Source organism: Anopheles merus, chromosome 2L (genome assembly GCF_017562075.2).
Source record: "Anopheles merus strain MAF chromosome 2L, AmerM5.1, whole genome shotgun sequence".
Classification (NCBI taxonomy): domain Eukaryota; kingdom Metazoa; phylum Arthropoda; class Insecta; order Diptera; family Culicidae; genus Anopheles; species Anopheles merus.
The window spans coordinates 26,820,704-26,837,949 of NC_054083.1; the positions used below are offsets into that span (position 1 = coordinate 26,820,704).

General features: G+C 50.9%; 4 protein-coding genes across 4 annotated transcripts; 2 read left to right on the forward strand and 2 right to left on the reverse strand.

Annotated features, from left to right (window-relative positions):
- Positions 1–836: 836 nt before the first annotated feature.
- Positions 837–9,305, forward strand: LOC121592899 (nascent polypeptide-associated complex subunit alpha, muscle-specific form). Its single transcript, XM_041914800.1, has 6 exons — positions 837–1,407; positions 1,478–3,970; positions 4,054–4,226; positions 5,105–5,318; positions 5,415–5,558; positions 8,236–9,305. The coding sequence occupies exons 1-6, from the start codon at positions 1,126–1,128 to the stop codon at positions 8,389–8,391; spliced, it is 3,462 nt and encodes a 1,153-aa protein (XP_041770734.1). The 5' UTR covers positions 837–1,125; the 3' UTR covers positions 8,392–9,305.
- On the reverse strand, positions 5,358–7,084 carry LOC121592900. The gene is made up of 3 exons (XM_041914801.1): positions 6,460–7,084; positions 5,872–6,268; positions 5,358–5,798 (listed from the first exon to the last, which is right to left on the reverse strand). The coding sequence occupies exons 1-3, from the start codon at positions 6,580–6,582 to the stop codon at positions 5,596–5,598; spliced, it is 723 nt and encodes a 240-aa protein (XP_041770735.1). The 5' UTR covers positions 6,583–7,084; the 3' UTR covers positions 5,358–5,595.
- A 751-nt stretch (positions 9,306–10,056) lies between the features above and the next one.
- Positions 10,057–11,054, forward strand: LOC121592738 (peroxiredoxin-6). The gene has a single exon (XM_041914476.1). The coding sequence runs from the start codon at positions 10,172–10,174 to the stop codon at positions 10,841–10,843; it is 672 nt and encodes a 223-aa protein (XP_041770410.1). The 5' UTR covers positions 10,057–10,171; the 3' UTR covers positions 10,844–11,054.
- Positions 10,975–15,373, reverse strand: LOC121592737 (WASH complex subunit 5). The gene is made up of 7 exons (XM_041914475.1): positions 14,969–15,373; positions 14,609–14,903; positions 14,030–14,543; positions 12,296–13,943; positions 11,776–12,228; positions 11,330–11,710; positions 10,975–11,251 (listed from the first exon to the last, which is right to left on the reverse strand). Exons 1-7 carry the CDS (start codon positions 15,091–15,093, stop codon positions 11,101–11,103), a joined length of 3,567 nt encoding a protein of 1,188 aa, XP_041770409.1. The 5' UTR covers positions 15,094–15,373; the 3' UTR covers positions 10,975–11,100.
- Between the last annotated feature and the right edge of the window lie 1,873 nt (positions 15,374–17,246).

Here is a 17,246-nt window from a genome sequence, read left to right on the forward strand (position 1 = left end):
AGCTCTGCAAGCTCTTGGTTCATCCATCTCCTCCACGCTACATGCTCGAACATACATACCAAAGATGGTCCGGAAGGCTCAAAAATGCCCAGGGCGTTTGCACCCTTCGTTCTAATGGTCCAAGACTCGTGTACATCTTCTGGATCTTCTCGAAGTTTTTTGGATCTCAGCAGTCGCTGAAGCCCGTTGTAAGCACGGTTCTTCTGTACAAAGCGTTTCCGGATTTCGCTGCTGATGTCGTTATCCGATGTAACGACCGTCGCAAGATTGCAGAACTTCTTTACTACACCGAGATTGTCGTCGTCAACTAATGCACTGCTTCCCAGATGGACTGAGTCTCCGGCAACCAGTAACTTCGTCTTCGTTGCATTGATTCTGGGACAGAATCTTGGACAGGGACTTGTAGGTGACATTGAGGATTTAGATGGCACGAAAATTCGATCTTGATTTACATTCAATTGATTGCCCAATTTCCTTTAGTATTACGAGATTGGTAGATCGTTTTGAAAGTTAGGATGGGAATGCAAATGCTAATCTAACCCTTAAAATTATCGACATTTTGTTTACAAAGGTACAAATTCCTTAGCGAATTTGATTTCAAATTACAAAAAAACCCTTTTTTAAAAATGCTTTAATATTCAGGAGGATATTTTAAACAAACAATAGTGAGTTCTTTGCAGTAAAATGAAACCACATTTTCAATACTAACTGTAACGGTTCGAGATGCGCTTTTGAATTCATCAATCGTGGCAAGAAAATTGTCAATGGCCTTTCAAAGTCAAGCAAACCAGCAGCGACCGTCCAGCGCTGTTGATAAGAAACGAACTGTCAAAACCGAAAAGCATCACAAATCGAGTGAAGCGACGGGGTTTCGTGCGCTTGCAGCATTTTCGGGAAAACATTTAGGCTGGCAAAGAAAGAAGGAAAGAAAAAACCGCGTCCCTAGTGCCGCCAAAAGTGAGAATCGATATCCATTCGGAGCTTGTGTATCGCCGCTTAAACCGAACTGTGTGCTGCCAATCGTCAGCACAACGTGCTGAAAGTGCTGCTGTTACCGAGCGTCAAGTGGCTTGCTTCGGATGCTTCAGCTTGAGCAAATCCTGCGCCCCATTAGAAGCCGCCAGCATGAGTGAACCCGCAGCGCTGGGTGCAATCAAGCAAGACCCGGAAGATGTTTCCAGCAAGACGGATGAAGCCACGTTTACGACCCTGACCGAGGAAGGCTTCCCGGCGGGCCCGTCGCTCAAATCACCCACCCCGGCGGAAGACACCACCACCATCCTGAGTGATGACGAGACGAAAACGCTGACCACGCTGGAACCGGCCAGGAAGCCGTCGGGTGGAGTGGCAAAGAAGAGCTTTCCCGGTGCTGCTGGCGCCACCGCTGTCTCACAGAAACTTTCCAATGTAAATAGCAACAAGTTGGTTATAGCTCTCGGTTGGTTTTTTGTTTACCCATGATTGTACACTCTTTCAGGAACCTCGCAAGAACGATCTCAGCACGCCGGTGAAAAGTAAAACCAGCTCTAGCGCTACGGAGCAACCATCGGCGGACAGTTTAATACAGAAGATGCGCAGCAAGCTGAGCAAGCACATCGAGCTGAAGTCAATCAATTCCGCGAAACCCGCCAAACCCGCCAAACCCGCCAAACCCGCCAGCCCCGCACCGTTGGACATGAGCGGTGCGATCGAGATACCGCAGGACATGATACTGAGCAACGACATACCGCAAACGCCGATCGCGGCGTCGGATGCGAAGGAAAGTCGGCTGGACGATCACGACCTGATCGCCATACTGGAGGGCAACATGGTGGAGATTCGAGAAAATGCTTCCGAAATTGAAGTGTGCGACGTGGGCGCTTCGCTCGAGATCGTGTCGTTTTCGATCATCGATCCGGACCAGCTGCAGCAGGAGAAAAAGGAGCGCGAGATGGAAATTGCCCGCCGGCAGATGGAAAGCCTGCCGCTGCTGCCGAAGGTGCGAAAGCCGCGCACGAAAACGGTACCGAAGAGAAGCCCCACCGTCTCGCCGGCGGCCAGCCAGGGGGTGCCTGTCGAGGCGAACGTAACGCCACCGCCACCGGTGGTGAAGGAACCGGTCGGTGTGACCATCAAGGGGCAGACGACAATACGACCGGTGGTAAAGATTCCGAGCGGTGCGATCAAGAAGGAAGAAACAGCGCCATCGGAAACGGCGGAAACGATCAAAGCGAGGATAAGCAAAAATCTAAAGGAAAAGCTAATGAAGGAAATGAAGTTGCCTGTGCAAACGGTGGAAAAGCCGTTGTCGAAGGTGGAGCCCGTGACGGTGAGTCCGCAGACAAAGTCGGAGCTAGTCGATTCGCTCGTTTCCGACTGGGATGATGATCCGCCAGTTCAGCAGCAGGAAGGGGTAGATGAGCCGCAAGAGACGGTAAAGAAACCCGTGCTAGCACCTAGCAACGATGAACCAAAGGTTCCCCAGCAGCAGCCGAAGTCGCAGCCGACTCAGTTTGTTGCGCCTCCACCGATCGCAGAACCGAAGCGCGTGATAAAGCGAAAAATCATATGGGATCCATCGGACGCAAGCATCCCGTTTGCAAGCTTAGTCAAATCGAACCGTGCCCAGTCGGCCGGAACTACTAACACCGAGCTAGCCCCGCTGCGGCGCAAGCGGGCCGATTCCGTGGCCGTGCGCATGATTGACAACGCGCCCCACTTCAGTACAGTGGCACCGGTACGGCCGCGAGCAAAGACGCCCGATCTGGGACAGGCGATTGAGCGGAGCACCCTCGCAGCCAAGCCGGACGAGCTGGCGAACGACGCGAAAGCAAAGAAGCGCAAGAAGAATGAAATCGAGCGCTTGCTGGGCGACGAAGGCGCGATCAACATGCTGTACGACGTGGAGTGTGAAGCGACGCGGAAGGATCTGCTGAAGGAGACGGAGGTGGACACGAGCGACGAGGACGAGAAGCTGCTTGCGAAGACGAAAATCATAACCGACGCCGTGATCAATCAGGGCAAATCACCAAACGAATCGCCAACCTCGCAGGGTTTGCGCGTCCGGGCCAAGCGCGGGACAACACCATCGAATCAGTCCGGGTCGACAGCAACCAGTCCGGGTTCCGCCGGCACCGCCCAACAAACATCCAAAGCATCCGTTCCATCGGCTACCTCATCGGCGTCCGGCGCTAGCGGAGCCCAGCCGTCAAAAAAGCAGGCCAATGGCAAAGTGACCACCACCACCATCCCGGCGATAACGGGAGCCCGCAAGCGCAAAATGACGGCATCGGCCGCCAAGGAATGGGAGTACGTGTACAATGCGCCGCGCAGTGATGACGCGATGATCATTCGACGGCGCTCGAACAGTTCCTACTCGAGTGGTGGGGCCAGTCCGCGCCGGTTAAGCTTCGACCAGCCGAACGAATCCGGGTCCGGATTCGGGTCGGAGAGCTCTACCCTCTCCCAGAACGGAACGAGCAATAACAAATCGTCCTCCCCCGGACAGCAGCAGGATGCGTTCCTAAAGCCACCGAACAAGAAGGAACCAAAGCTACCGGTCACGAAACCACCGGGCGGTGCCGGCGGGTCGACCGGCTCGGAGGACATCAAGTTTAATCCGTCTCTGGTGGCGAACATGCGGGGGAAGCTTAGCAAGGTGCTGAAAGGCATGAAGGGTGCCCCGCTGGCAACGAGCACACCGGGACAGGATGTGCCGGCCCAGGCAAACAAGCAGGCGGCCAAGCGTAAGGCGCCGGCCAGCTCGGTTGATATGGTCGATTCTGCGGTGAGTGCCGCAGGAGGTGATGTAGCATCACCGCCGGGTGGTGGTGGATCCTTCCAGGATGCGGCGGTACAAAAGCAGCTGGATCAGCTGAAGCAGATGACGTGCGTGAAGCAAGGCAACTACGCGGAGATTGTGATGAAATCGCGAAGCGTTACTAATGGTGACGGATCCAAGAGTCCTTTGGAGAATGTGTTTTCGCAAGAGGTAGCATACGAAAGCGTCCCCATTATGTAGGATGATATTAAAATAATTTCTCTTTCTCCTTCTCTCCTATCGCCTTTTTCCAGCTGATGAATGAGCTTCACACTACGTTCCTTGCGCTACAGAAGGATGTATCCGTGCGTGCGGTTCTGCTACGATCGGGCGGTGCACACTTTAGCCGCGGCTTAGACGTCGCCCACCTGGTACAGCCGGTAGAGAAAAGGAAAGCAGCGGCCGAGGAAATGAGTACATGCTTGATGTAAGTTTTGTTTTATGTGCCCCCTTCGGTGCTCATTAGTTATAAGTAAAGTTGGCAAAATTCCGAAGTCGTTTGCAGTCGTCCAGAATCGGAGTCGGACAAAACAAAGGTCTGTGCACGTGCAGACAAAAAAACGCAACGAAATGAAATGTCTGATCACAAGTACATTGTACCTGACGTCTCTTGTTGGTTTCGATCGACTTCGATCGACCCTGGACGTCTCTGAATGACGCCGCCTCCGGACGACTCCGAACGACTCCGAACGACTCCGAACGACTCTGACATCAAACAACGACTGACGACTCCGGACGACTTCGGACAATTCCGATTCCGGACGACTCCAAACGACTCCAAACGACTCCGGACGACTCCAAACGATTCCGGACGACTCTGGACGACTCCGGACGACTCCGAACGACTCCGGACGACTCCAAACGACTTCAGACGACTTCAGACGACTCCGAACGATTCCGGGTGATTCTGGACGACTCCGAAGACTCCGGACGACTCCGAACGAATCAGGACAACCCCGACTCCAAACGACTCCGACGACTTCGGACGACTTCGAACGACTCCGGACCACTCCCACTCAGGACCACTCCGACTCCAAACGACTCAAGACGACTCCGGACGACACTGGACGACTCCGAACGACTCCGGACGACTCCAGACTACTCCAAACGACTTCGGACGCCTCCAAACGACTCCGAGCGACTTCGACTCGGGACGGAACTAGTGGTTCGGATTTTGCCGGAGTCAGAATCGGACTAACAATAGCCGGAGTCGGATTGGAGTTGCGGGTGCGCTCCAAAGAGTACATGACTAGTCCTCATAGTACATCTCCTCACCGTAACGTGTTTATATGTTCTGTATTGCAGGAAGTTCCTGAAGATGCTCGTCGCCTTCCCGAAACCGATCGTAGCGGCCGTGCAGGGCGACGTTCTCGGTATGGGTGTCACGATACTGCCCCTGTTTGACGTAGTGATTGCCCAGCTCGGAAGCAGCTTCGTCGCACCGTACGGCCACTTTGGCTATCTGCCCGAAGCGCTCGGTGCGTTCAGCAGTGGCGTTCGATCTCTCAAAGCGAAAACGGTAAAAACAACAATCATCACAAAAATGCGCTCACTCCTATGGTGCTTATCAGATTTTATTTCTTTGTGCCATGCTGCCCTCCCCCTCTCACCACAGACGACGGATCTGTTTCTGCAAGGCAAACGGTTAACGGCAGCAGCTGCACTGGATTACGGGCTCGTGACGGAAACGGTCCCAGCGGAGCGGCTTGAGGAGCGAGCACGCACGGTCGCCAAATCGGTCGCCTCCCAATCCTTCCAGGTTAGTGTTAAGTGTGCGTGTTAAATGGGATGGTGCATCACCACCAGTCGTAGTCATAGATGGGGACGCAGCGGGCCAGATAGGCCGGCCCTTGGTAGAACAGCTCGCTGACGTCATCGTCGTACTCGTCCAGATCAAACTTGCACTGGTGCGACACGGGACAGGTGCAGCGATGATAGATAAACCCATAGTCACGCCGCCCATAGCCACAGAACTCGTGCGGTGCACAGCGTTTCATTGCTACGGGAAAAGGGAAATAATACCCTAAATTTGCCTTCTTTTCTTTGCGGTTTCTGTCCCCCATCGAACTTACCGACGCACTTGTAATTCTGCACCACCGTAAACAGATGATGCGCGTCGTTAAAATCCTCCCCGGAGCGGTTGTGAAACGTCCAGTAGCTCTGCCGATGGTCGCACAGACAGTCGACCACGATCGACACGTTCTTCACGCCGTACGACTGGTAGAGCGTTTTGCGGCGCAGCGCAATCTCGCCGTCGCGGCACGGGCGCAGATTGCGCAGCGGTGCGCAGAACTTCATCTGCGTCCGGCTGTTCACGTTCATCACGTTGCCGTGGCGCGTATGCACCACCGGGCAGCTGGGCGTGTTGAGCGGGCACCGGCACACCTTATCCACCGTGCTCGGCATCCAGTGCCGGTGGTGCACGATATTGCACACCTCGTTCTCCCGGCACGTACCCATCATCGTGTCCTGGGAGAGAGAGAGAGAGAGAGAGAGAGAGAGAGAGAGAGAGAGAGAGAGAGAGAGAGAGAGAGAGAGAGAGAGAGAGAGAGAGAGAGAGAGAGAGAGAGAGAGAGAGAGAGAGAGAGAGAGAGAGAGAGAGAGAGAGAGAGAGAGAGAGCTTATCCGGGAATTACTTTAAAATTCGACTATCCCCTTACATAATCTTCGTAATTGTAGCGATAGGTGCAGGCGCCCGGCTTCGCTGCCAGCAGTAGGGCGACAAGCGCAGGAAGCACAACGCACGCAATCATATCGTTTGCCATGCAACCACGTGCAATCATTTTCCCGACCGGTCACAATTCCTCACACACAGACAGACAGGCACACACACACAAACACTATGATTGCACTGCGGCGAGCCGTGACCGTGCGTCCCAGCCCTATTAACCGACTGACGATCGGGGCCAAGAAACTGATTCGGTCTGCCAAATCGGTACGCCGCCAGGCCCAAACGGCCAAACGTCGTGCATCCGCGTGCAGGCGCAGACCTCGACAGTCAGAGGAAAACCGTAAAAATAAGCAAAATCAACCAATGGGCCGCCAATTTGCAAACACCGCCATCACCTCCCCTGACTCGCTCGCTCTCTTTCCCGTACAGAAGTGATGCAGGGGCGGTGCTGTGTCCAGCCTTGGTGGGGAAGAAAAGTGCCACTTGTTCTCGAACCACCTGTGTGTGCCAGGGATGCAGAAGAGAGACGGAGACAGCAACCCGCGTCGATCGATGCGCGTCTGATCGGATGAGGACGGCTTGTTGTACTACAAACACACGCCACACACACACACACACACACACACACACACACACACACACACACACACACACACACACACACACACACACACACACACACACACGCGCCACACACACACACGCCGGATACAGGTCGTATTCTGGCGCTGAGACGCTCAGGGGGGAAATAAATCTTCCACAACCAAAGCAAACGAGAAATCCGTTTGCCTCTAATGTGTGAGAGGCAGTGGAAGAAAAATGGTTTACGAAACCATACGCTGCTGGTGTGGACGGTTGGGGGACGGTGCCGCTGCTGGCCGCGTACTCTGGGGTGTTGTCAATGATCCATTTCAAACGATACATCCTTCATCCGCATGGGAAGGAACGGACGGTGAGCGGTGCAAAGGAACGTGCAAAGTAGGAAAATCCGGTGACGAAAAGAACGGCCTGCTATGATGGTTCGCCGTGCCGGAAAATTGATAGGTACAAGCATATACGTCGATGAGGGTGTAGAAGCGCGCACAAGCATCCATTTAGACAGTCGGGAGACATAAATAAACAAACGTTTTGTGGCCCATCATCATCTCCCATCAAGAGCATTTCCCTCCTTGGCACCACCCCCTCCTCTTGGGATGGGTGGGAAAATGCGCGCGGATCGTGTTTCATATGCGTGGATGTGGATGGATACATCGGCTTTGATCCGTCTGTGAACTAATGCAACTGTTGCCGGTTGCTTGGGGAAGACGGTTTTTTTGGTTACTGTCGATTTCCCCCTCAACAATTATGACTGATGAGTGATAGGGAGGGGGAATGGTTTGATTTTCATCCTTGAGGTAGTAGGGTGATTGAACCGAACACAAGTTGATACGATTATTGGCAGATACTGCTGGAACAAATCAACCGAAGGTTATTGAAACAATTTTGCCAATGCTTCGGAACGGTTTCTGTCGGCTGCTTCTAAATGCGTTATTTTTAGCATAAATTATGCTCCATCTCTATATTTATGATTGGACACTTATTACCCACACACATACACACACACTCAAGAGCGGATGCATGTTGCGTCGTTAATTTTAGATACAGATATGAACGCATCGTCGGCAAAATGACTAAACATTCATAATATTTACCGAATAACCCATACATTACTAAAACTATAATTGTTACAATTTACACTAACGACCGCTTTCATCTTCACCCCCAGGCAATGCTATCCATCAAGCAGCATCTCCGGCGAGAGCTAGTGACCAAGATGGAGTCGGCACTGTTGTTGGAGCAGAAGAAGCACGCCCAGCAGTGGGCCACACCAGAGTGTCAGGCCAAGTTTAAGCTGTTCGTTAGCAAGTGTGGAGAGCTTTAAACTGCTGGGCCGCCGCCTGCTGCGTTTTAAGGTTGTAGATTTAGACATTTGAGCAAAGCGACATAAGCTCCCGCTCTCGCGTACACCAATTGTAGCTGTACAGTAAGTTTGTTGCAATATCTGCGATGCGACAAAATGGTCGCTCCTCGTTTCATTTAGATTTAGCCTACTAATGCCCACCCCACCCCTCCTTCTCCCTTTTACCCACGTTGTTATCGATGTGTTGTTTCCCCCCCATTATCAAGCGGAAGCTTTTTTATTAACTATACTAAATACTTTATTCCGTTTTCAACACATTGCAACGCTTCCCGTGTGCCTTTCCGTCTTAATACGCTTCTCTTTTTTTTTGTTTTATTTTGTTATTTTTATACAATCGATGCTGCTTCCTTTTGGATCCGCTGGAATCCTTTTATACATTTCAACTCCGTGCACACGGCGTTACGATTTTTGTATCTTTATTATACGTTATCTTTGTTTTTGATCAACAGGAAGGCTAAACAGCAGGGGGGTTTTACAGGCGAGCAAAGGGAAAGTGCGTGCAAATTAGTGGTGGTTTTGGAGGCAGGGGAAAAAAGAAAGGTTGTATCCGTACGGTCAGTTTAGAAAGGAAACTTGGAAAGGAGAGCAAAATATTATTTAAAATATTTTTTGTAATTGTTTTTCTTTTCTTATTTGATTGTAGCGACAAAAATTCGTTAATTCTCTTTAAAGAAAAAGAAACATATTAAATATAACGAGCGAAAAAGAAAAACATATTAAATGAAACACATTTAGTATCCAGAGGGAGAAAAAAAGCATTGTTTATTGGAGAAAAATAATTAAAAATCATTTAGTATGATAATTGAGCTTAGTTTTAGAAACAAACAGATATAAAAAAAAACCCAGAACCAAGAGGAAATATATTTTGAACTGAATTCATCTTTCATCTTAATGTTGACGCGAGTGTGTGTATATGTCTCCACTATTGGTGTATCTCCACCGTTTGCCCGATTGACCCGGAGATTCGGATGACTACGAATGACTCCGACTCCGGTCGACTCTGGCCTACTCTGGACGACTCCGACCCCAAATGACCCCGGACAACTCCGACCCTAAATGATTACGGGCAACTCCCACCCCAAACGACTCCGGGTGACTCCGGATGATTCCGAAAGACTCCGAATCCGGGTGGAACTAGTGGTCAGATTTTACCGGTGTCGGTATCGGACTAACAAGAGTTGGAGTCAGATCGGAGTCGTGGGTGAGCTCCAAAGAGCATATCATTATTGTATATCTCTATGGAACTATTCTACTGTTTATTGCCGCGGCGATCGCTCTTCGTATATGTGCGGCCCTACATTTATTTACACCAATAACAATGTTTTAACAATTTTAGGACTATTTCAAGCTTGAAAGATTTCAAATGCTGTGCAGATTGATTGCTCGCCGATCAACGGTCATTTTGAATCAAGCATCACACTCAGCCCTGAAGAAAACTGAGCTACTACGCGTTCGTGGGCTACAGTGTTTGAAACGTGGAAAATTAACCGTTTTTTTAACAATATTTCTTTGAATTCTTGAAATGCGTTACCCATCTCAAGTTTTGTGCTATTTTCCTTTTAAAAATAATTAATGTTAAAAATCGTTCCCAACCGGTTATGATATCCGGAGAGGGGCGCATCTCGTTGTCAGCTGTTGACGTTCTGTTGTTGACATTCGAGAAAGCTCACTCTGTCTGCGCTCCATTTGTATTCCACAATTTCGCACAAAAAGCATCAGCACAGTACCGGCATCCCGCAAAATGTCGCTAAATCTTGGTGATCCGTTCCCCAACTTTACCGCCGACACTACCATCGGGCCGATCGATTTCCATCAGTGGATCGGCGATAGCTGGGCAATTCTGTTTTCGCATCCCGCCGACTACACGCCCGTCTGCACGACGGAACTGGCGGCGGTGGCCAAGCTGGTGCCCGAGTTCACCAAGCGCAACGTGAAACCGATTGCCCTGTCCTGCGATACGGTCGAGTCGCATCGTGGCTGGATCGAGGACATCAAAGCGTACGGCCAGCTGGCCGCGGCCGACCCATTTCCCTTCCCGATCATTGACGATTCGAAGCGCGAGCTGGCGGTCAAGCTGAACATGCTGGACCGGGACGAGATAGGATCGGCGGGTCTTCCCCTAACCTGCCGCGCTGTGTTTGTGATTGATGCGGGGAAAAAGCTGCGCCTGTCCATCCTCTACCCAGCGACGACTGGGCGCAACTTTGCGGAAATTCTGCGCACCATCGACTCCATGCAGCTGACGGACAAACGCCGTGTGGCAACGCCGGCCGATTGGATGCCGGGCGATAGCTGCATGGTACAGCCGACGGTTCCGGCGGACCAGCTGGCCGCACTGTTTCCTGCCGGCGTGGACAGTGTCACGCTACCGTCCGGCAAGCAGTATCTACGCAAAACCGAGTGCCCGAACTGACGCCATGCGGGGTGTCATATGCGAGGAATTTAACGTAAAAGATACTTAAAATTGCAATCATTGGTACGTATCGGCGCCAGTAGGTTAAATTCGGGTCACGTGGTAGTGATTTGAACAAATTTGCATTTTTGTACATTGGATTTACAACAAATAGTTGGATAGGCGGGGAAAATATATATTTCTCTTCTCGGCGCTTAAAACGTCCGTTGACTAAAAACGAATTGTTATTGCAATAGCTTAAAGAAAGAAGACAGTCGTCATTTCACTTCCACCACAAACACGTACTGATCCAGGATGATTTCGGACAGGTACTGCTCCAGATAGCTTCGCGGAATATCGGCCACGCGGGTAAAGATTTCTAAAAACCGTAGCGCGGCCAGTGCTTCGGCTCCGACAGCATTTTTCGCTCTGCAAAACGTAAAGAAAAACAGCATTTTATGTAAATGGGAGTGAGTTCTAAAGCAATGTCGCCTCTCCATTACTTACTCCAAATTTCCCTGCACGAACGAAAGCACGTACTGGCACAGATACTGCAGGAACATGTCCGTCTCGGACGCATCAAACTGCCGCAGCACCGTGAGCAGCCCGATCGTAAGCGGATAGCCATCGATCGATTCATTTCTCTTCTTCGCCACCAAACTGTCCACATTCTCCATGTACTGTAGCTTGGGCAGGGTTGTGATGAGCAGCAGGAACAGCAACAGTGGCAGGAAGCGTGGCGCAACGTCCTGCTTTACGTACACCTTCCGGTACGGATCGTACAGTCCCGCGTACAGCAGATAGGTGTTGAGTTCCGCCACTAGTTCAGCCGGTGGTATTGGGGCGCTCTCATCCAGCTGGTGGCGCTGAAACTCTAGCAGTATGGCACTGGAAAGGAAAGGAAAAGAATTCGTTATACCGCTTGGGTGACATAAAGAGACAAGTGGTCGTACTCGTTCAGCGTGCGCAGGGAAGCTTCCAGCTTGGTGGCCCTTATCTTGCAGCTGCAGTTCAGCTCGAGCGCTATCTGGCCCCGCAGCGTTTGCTTCTGGCCCACCTTCAGCAGCCAATCGCCGACGTTGCTGGTGCTGAAAAAGCGGGCCACGCTCGAGATGAAGCCGGCATAGCTTTTGGCCGGATTGTCCACAATGTCGGCTCGTTCGAGGTCTGTCTTGATGCCGGTCAGCACATCGCTCCAGTTGCCTTCGTGCTGGACCTTCCGCTGGATGGCGGCGAGCAGGGTTTGCAGCTCCGCCTTCAGCATCGCCCCGTACACCCGATCGAGCCCGATCAGTCCGGCCGGGCCGAAGGTTTCGTTAATTTTGCTCGCAAACTTGTTCGTCAGCAGCAGCTTGTGCGTCTTGTAGTCGTACCAGCTGGAGCAGATGTCGATGTAGATTGTGGTCCTAAAAGAAAGCGGGGGAAAAGAAAATTAGCAGCAAGCGTCAACACGACACTTCATTCCAAACTCACTTTGGATCGGTAATGCGCAGTATCTCCCGCGCCAATCGTCCCATAAAGTTGACCGATGTCATGTCGACCGGTTGATAGACGGGAATCGGCACCAAACCACCACCACCCTCCGCCGCTGCTGGCTCACCATCCACCATCCCTTGCGCGGGCTTTCCCTTCAGAAACGGTTGACATTCCTTCTCCACGTTGAAGCGGATGATGCGCGCCATCTCCTCGTTCCAGATGCGCATGCAGTGAATGTTCAGATAGTCCTGCACGTACTCGAACGAACGCCGGTAGCCGTGAATGATCCGGTGCAGCGAGTCCAGCCTGGCGTACAGTTCCGACTCCTTGCCCTTCTGGCCGAACACTAGCTGCGCGTGGAACGCTTCCGCCACGTTCTGCACCAGCTTGCGCCGGATGCCATCCTCGAGCAGTTTGCGCGAGTCCAGCTCGACGACGCCGACGAGCGTGGTCTGCATCGCCAGTATGCCCTCGGTGAACGTGGACAGGGTGTAGGTAAGCTTCGCGATCTGGAACCGCTCCTCGAACTGGGCGTACTCCTTCATGCGCTCCTTCTCCAGCCGGGCCGGCAGTTCGCGCAGCACGTTCGTCTGCAGATCGACGATCTGTGCCAGCAGGGCAAACATCGTCTCCGGGATGATCTGTACCACCTTGCGGACAAAGTTCGCCAGCTCGTTGCTGTAGTAGCGCGAAACGTCGATCAGATGTTCCGATTCCGCCTGGTTGAGGCGCAGCAGCGGGATTTCGAGCGCCGAGGCAAGCTTCAGGAAGGTCGACCGAAGCTTTATCACCAGCCGGGGCTGGTGGCGTATGTTTTCCTGCATCATCGCGGTGTAGCCGTCGATCAGCCGCCAGGCGTAGCTAAAGTCTCCGATCAGCTGCAGATTGATCAGATCGTTCTCCTTGATGCTGATCGTGTGGAACATTTCGTGCAGGTATTGGCGCGTCTCGACAATGTGCTGCTTTACCTGCATGTTCCGGCTGAGGCCGTGAAAGTCCTGCACCTCCTCCAGCGCCTGCAGCAGCTGTATGATGGTGCGGCCCGTCTGGCTGAGCTGCCGCTCCTCCCGGCTCAGCCCATCGATCTCCTTGCGGATGTTGGCGAAACAGCGGCTCAGGCTGTCGTTCGGGCGCGTCTTCACGAACGGGCGGGCGCCGGAAAACGCATCCGCCAAGTCCTGCATGCGGTCGGTCGCTTCGCGCCGATAGTCCGCCCACCGGTCGTCCCGCTCCGCGAGCAGACGCTTCAGCATCTCGCGCACCTTCAGCTCGAGCTGGCTGGTGTTGAGCAGCAGCTCGAAAAACACCACGCCGCGGAAGTCGAGCTCCTGCTCGATCAGCTCCCGCACCTGGCGGCACCGCTTGGAGGCGGCGGCCGGCGACGCACTGTCCAGGGTGCTGGTGCTGCTCGTGTGCAGCATGACCCAGCGCACGGTAATGTTGCAGTCGCGCACGAGCCCCATCACCTTCGGCATGTGGTCGAGCAGGTTCTGCTCGGTCAGGTTGCCCTCGCGCAGTATGCTGCGGGTGCGGTTGAGCAGCGTGTCCATCGATTGGCGGTGCCGGTGGCACACCTCCTTCAGGTTGCCGTTGTCGAGCGTGTTGGTGAGGGCCGTTTTGGCCGCTTTGAACGGTTCCCAGGCACCTGGGGGGGATATAATTTATATGAAAAAAATCCTTTTTAAGCGGAGAGCCAAAGGGAACGACCGCGATGTGTGTGTGTGTGCATACTTATCAGATTCGCCGTAATGCCCATGTAGAGGGAAACGATCCAATTATTGGAGAAAAACTTGTCCACGATTTCGCGCATCCGGGCCGGCTGGTGGTGGAGCGTTTTGGGGGAAAAGAACAGACACACGTACAGCATGCCGGCCTGGTTCGCGAGTGCTGTGGAGTGTTGCTCCGGCAACGGGTACACCGCTATCTGGTTGTACACATCGTCCGATCGCAGTCGCCCAATCACCAGCTCGATGTACAGTGCGCTGATCGGGACGCGGGCGAAAAAGTCCTCCGGGTAGCTGGTCGCTGCCGCCGCCGCTGCCTTACGTCCCGCGCCGCTTCCCGCCGGCCCATCGTTGAAGCCGGTGGAGCGGAGCAGTTTGCACACCTCGTCGATGCTGCTGTCGCTGTGCGTTTTGAGCGCGCTGTATCGATTGTACGCCACCAGGATGCGTTCGCGCACAATGCCGGGAATGTGCAGGTCGACCACGAGCAGCATCATGCCGTACAGGTACAGCGCTTCACACTGCAATGGGTGGGCAATGAGAGAAGAGCTCCGTGCCACCAAAAGCCCCCTTTTTCCCCCCATACCATTAGCTGCTTTCCTTCCGCGTCCTGAAACACCTTCTCCATCGACTGCTGGATGAACAGGCCCGCGTTCAGCTCCTCGATGAACGTGTTCAGATCCTTCACATACTTGTGGATGCTTTCGAACACGATGTAGAACCGGTTCAGCGTGACGATGTAGTTTTCCCGCAGCTCCTCGTCGAGCAGCCGGAGCCGTTCGTCCGCCTCGATCTTTGCCTCCTGCGTGTCGGCGATTTGAAAGTAGCCAAAGTCCTTCACTATCTCGCCATACTTTTGCTGCTCTTCCTTCGTTTTTAGGCTGCAACAGAGGGGGGAGATTGCAGTTTAACGGGAACTACAATTCATTTAAACCCTTAAACTTACTAGAACAGTTCCGGCACGTAATCTTTCAGCCGCAGCAGCTCGCAGATGATGGTGTTGCCTTCCGCGACGATCTGCAGGATCGTCTGGCCGCACACATTGTTTTCGGCGAGGAATTCGGTCGCCATCGTCGTGCCCGGGAAGGGTGACGAGAAGTGGTCCGTTCTATATTGCTGGTGTTGTTGAGCACGGCTGATTCATAATTTGATAAACACAAACACGAAAAGAAAGAACAGCACGGACGAATGGAGGGAAGTAAAAGAAGGCAATCATACACACACACACACTCGCACACAAAAATTGAGCTAATTGTTTTGGTTGCGCAGGGTTGAGTTGAGACGTTTCCAGTGTATATGCTGGCGAACAGTGTGTATGACAAAATGAGCAAGGATAAAAAAACCTGATTTTTGCTTTTAACCCTGTCACTGGCAACCAAAAAAATCCATCATATTCCAGGCAACCGGGCTACTCGGGTAGCCAGCGATTTTGCCAGCTTATAACTTTCAATGCGTAATCCAATATCGATGCAATACTGTGATGAAAATAGAATAAACTAATGCAGTTTCAATAACTGTACATATATTGGTTCAAATCACTACCTTTTTTTTAAGCTATAATATCTTTTCAGAGTTGGAAAGATTTTTTTGAAAAAAAAAATGCAAAACGTAAAAGACTTGTTTTTTGTACTTTAAAAAATGTGCCCAGCAAAATGGCTTTAATAGTTTCTAACTGTGTATTGCATGTCTTGCATGATTTTCAGATTATTTCTACTAGTAATTAAAAAGATAAAAGAACCAACATTCCAAACAGCCAAAATTGCTTAAGCAGCTAATATTGACAAGCTAAAGATCGCTGCTTGAATTCGCCCCCAAGCGCCACAGATTAAGCTTAAACGACTGGAAAATTGAATATCCATAGAAAAAAAATGAAAGCTCCACAGCTTCATTGGTTTGATCAATAGATGGCGTATTACAACTCATCATTATATTGCTATCCTGTTCTTGCAATGTGTTTCGACAAGTTGCATTTTATTATGACCTATATAGCCTTCTAACTTTCTGAGCAAAAATCTATATAAATGGTCGTGTGGTTAGATACGTGGGTATCAACACCAATGACCATTGCTCAAATCTCACTTGCTTCAGTGCTGGTGGTTTCCGTTGGAGTTTAGTATTTAAACAATCGTATCGCCGTTCTAGTTCTAGCGATGCATAACTTCAATGCGAAACCATACAACAGTACAGAGGAAATGAGAAAGCTCTCCTCCAAGCGATGAAGCTCAACTGGTTGGGGTATCCCACCAACAGATAGCGCCACCAGCTTTTTTGCTATTTTTAGAATGCATGAGTCGTTTGGCGTCTGCTAAACGAAGTCTTTCTATATTCCGTTTAGGTAGAGAACTTGAGTCGTTTAGAAGCCGTTTAGTGGTCGTTTAGTGGATTTGTGGCACTTGGGCCCTTTGCAGTAGATAAACAGCATTAATAATCCAGGCGGTCCTTCTACATAGCACTTAATCAGCTTCCTTGTGCCAGGGTGCCGGGGATTTTTTTTTTAGTTTTATTTTCAAGCAAGGCGTAATCAATGAAATAAACAACACGAATTGTGTTTTAAATGTACACGTTTATTTTAAAACTCTAAATGCTCTTCAATTTCACATAGTTTAGTAAAAAATCACATATCACTTCACTCAATATTCCTTCTTCGTTTAATTTATCTAACTTGAAATTGCAGCAGCAATGAGATGTTTGACGGCAACAGTCTTTAACACTTTGACAAGAGCCACTTCGTACCGATGTCATCCCTACCCGCAAATTTCCGTTAAATGCCTTCTAATCGCCTTATAATCGCCGGCGAATTGAAGGCGATCAGCAGTGCATTTAGCAGTAATTAAATGCCTTTGAAATATGTCATTGAAAAATTTCGCTTTTAATTTGAAATTTGAAATTGCAACTGTCAAAAGAAAACCTTACAAGCGTCTTCGGCACTGCGCTGTTGTAGTGTTCCCAGATATGTGCGTGAGATTCGATAGCACGATTTACATGTTATGTTCTCTTGCGTTAAGCTCTGAGCTATTTCACTTTATTAAATATGGTCTGCATTATTCGGTTGTTAAAAACCAACCCGTTGAAAGGTATTAATATATCAAACTTATTTCGATAACTCTAGTAAAAGGAGAAATGAGATACATTTTTCTCCCATCCTGATTATGAAGGGTAAACATAGTCATTATTATGTTTTTTAAAAAGGTGTTTTTAAAATTTCGCTTCACATAAATTTGATT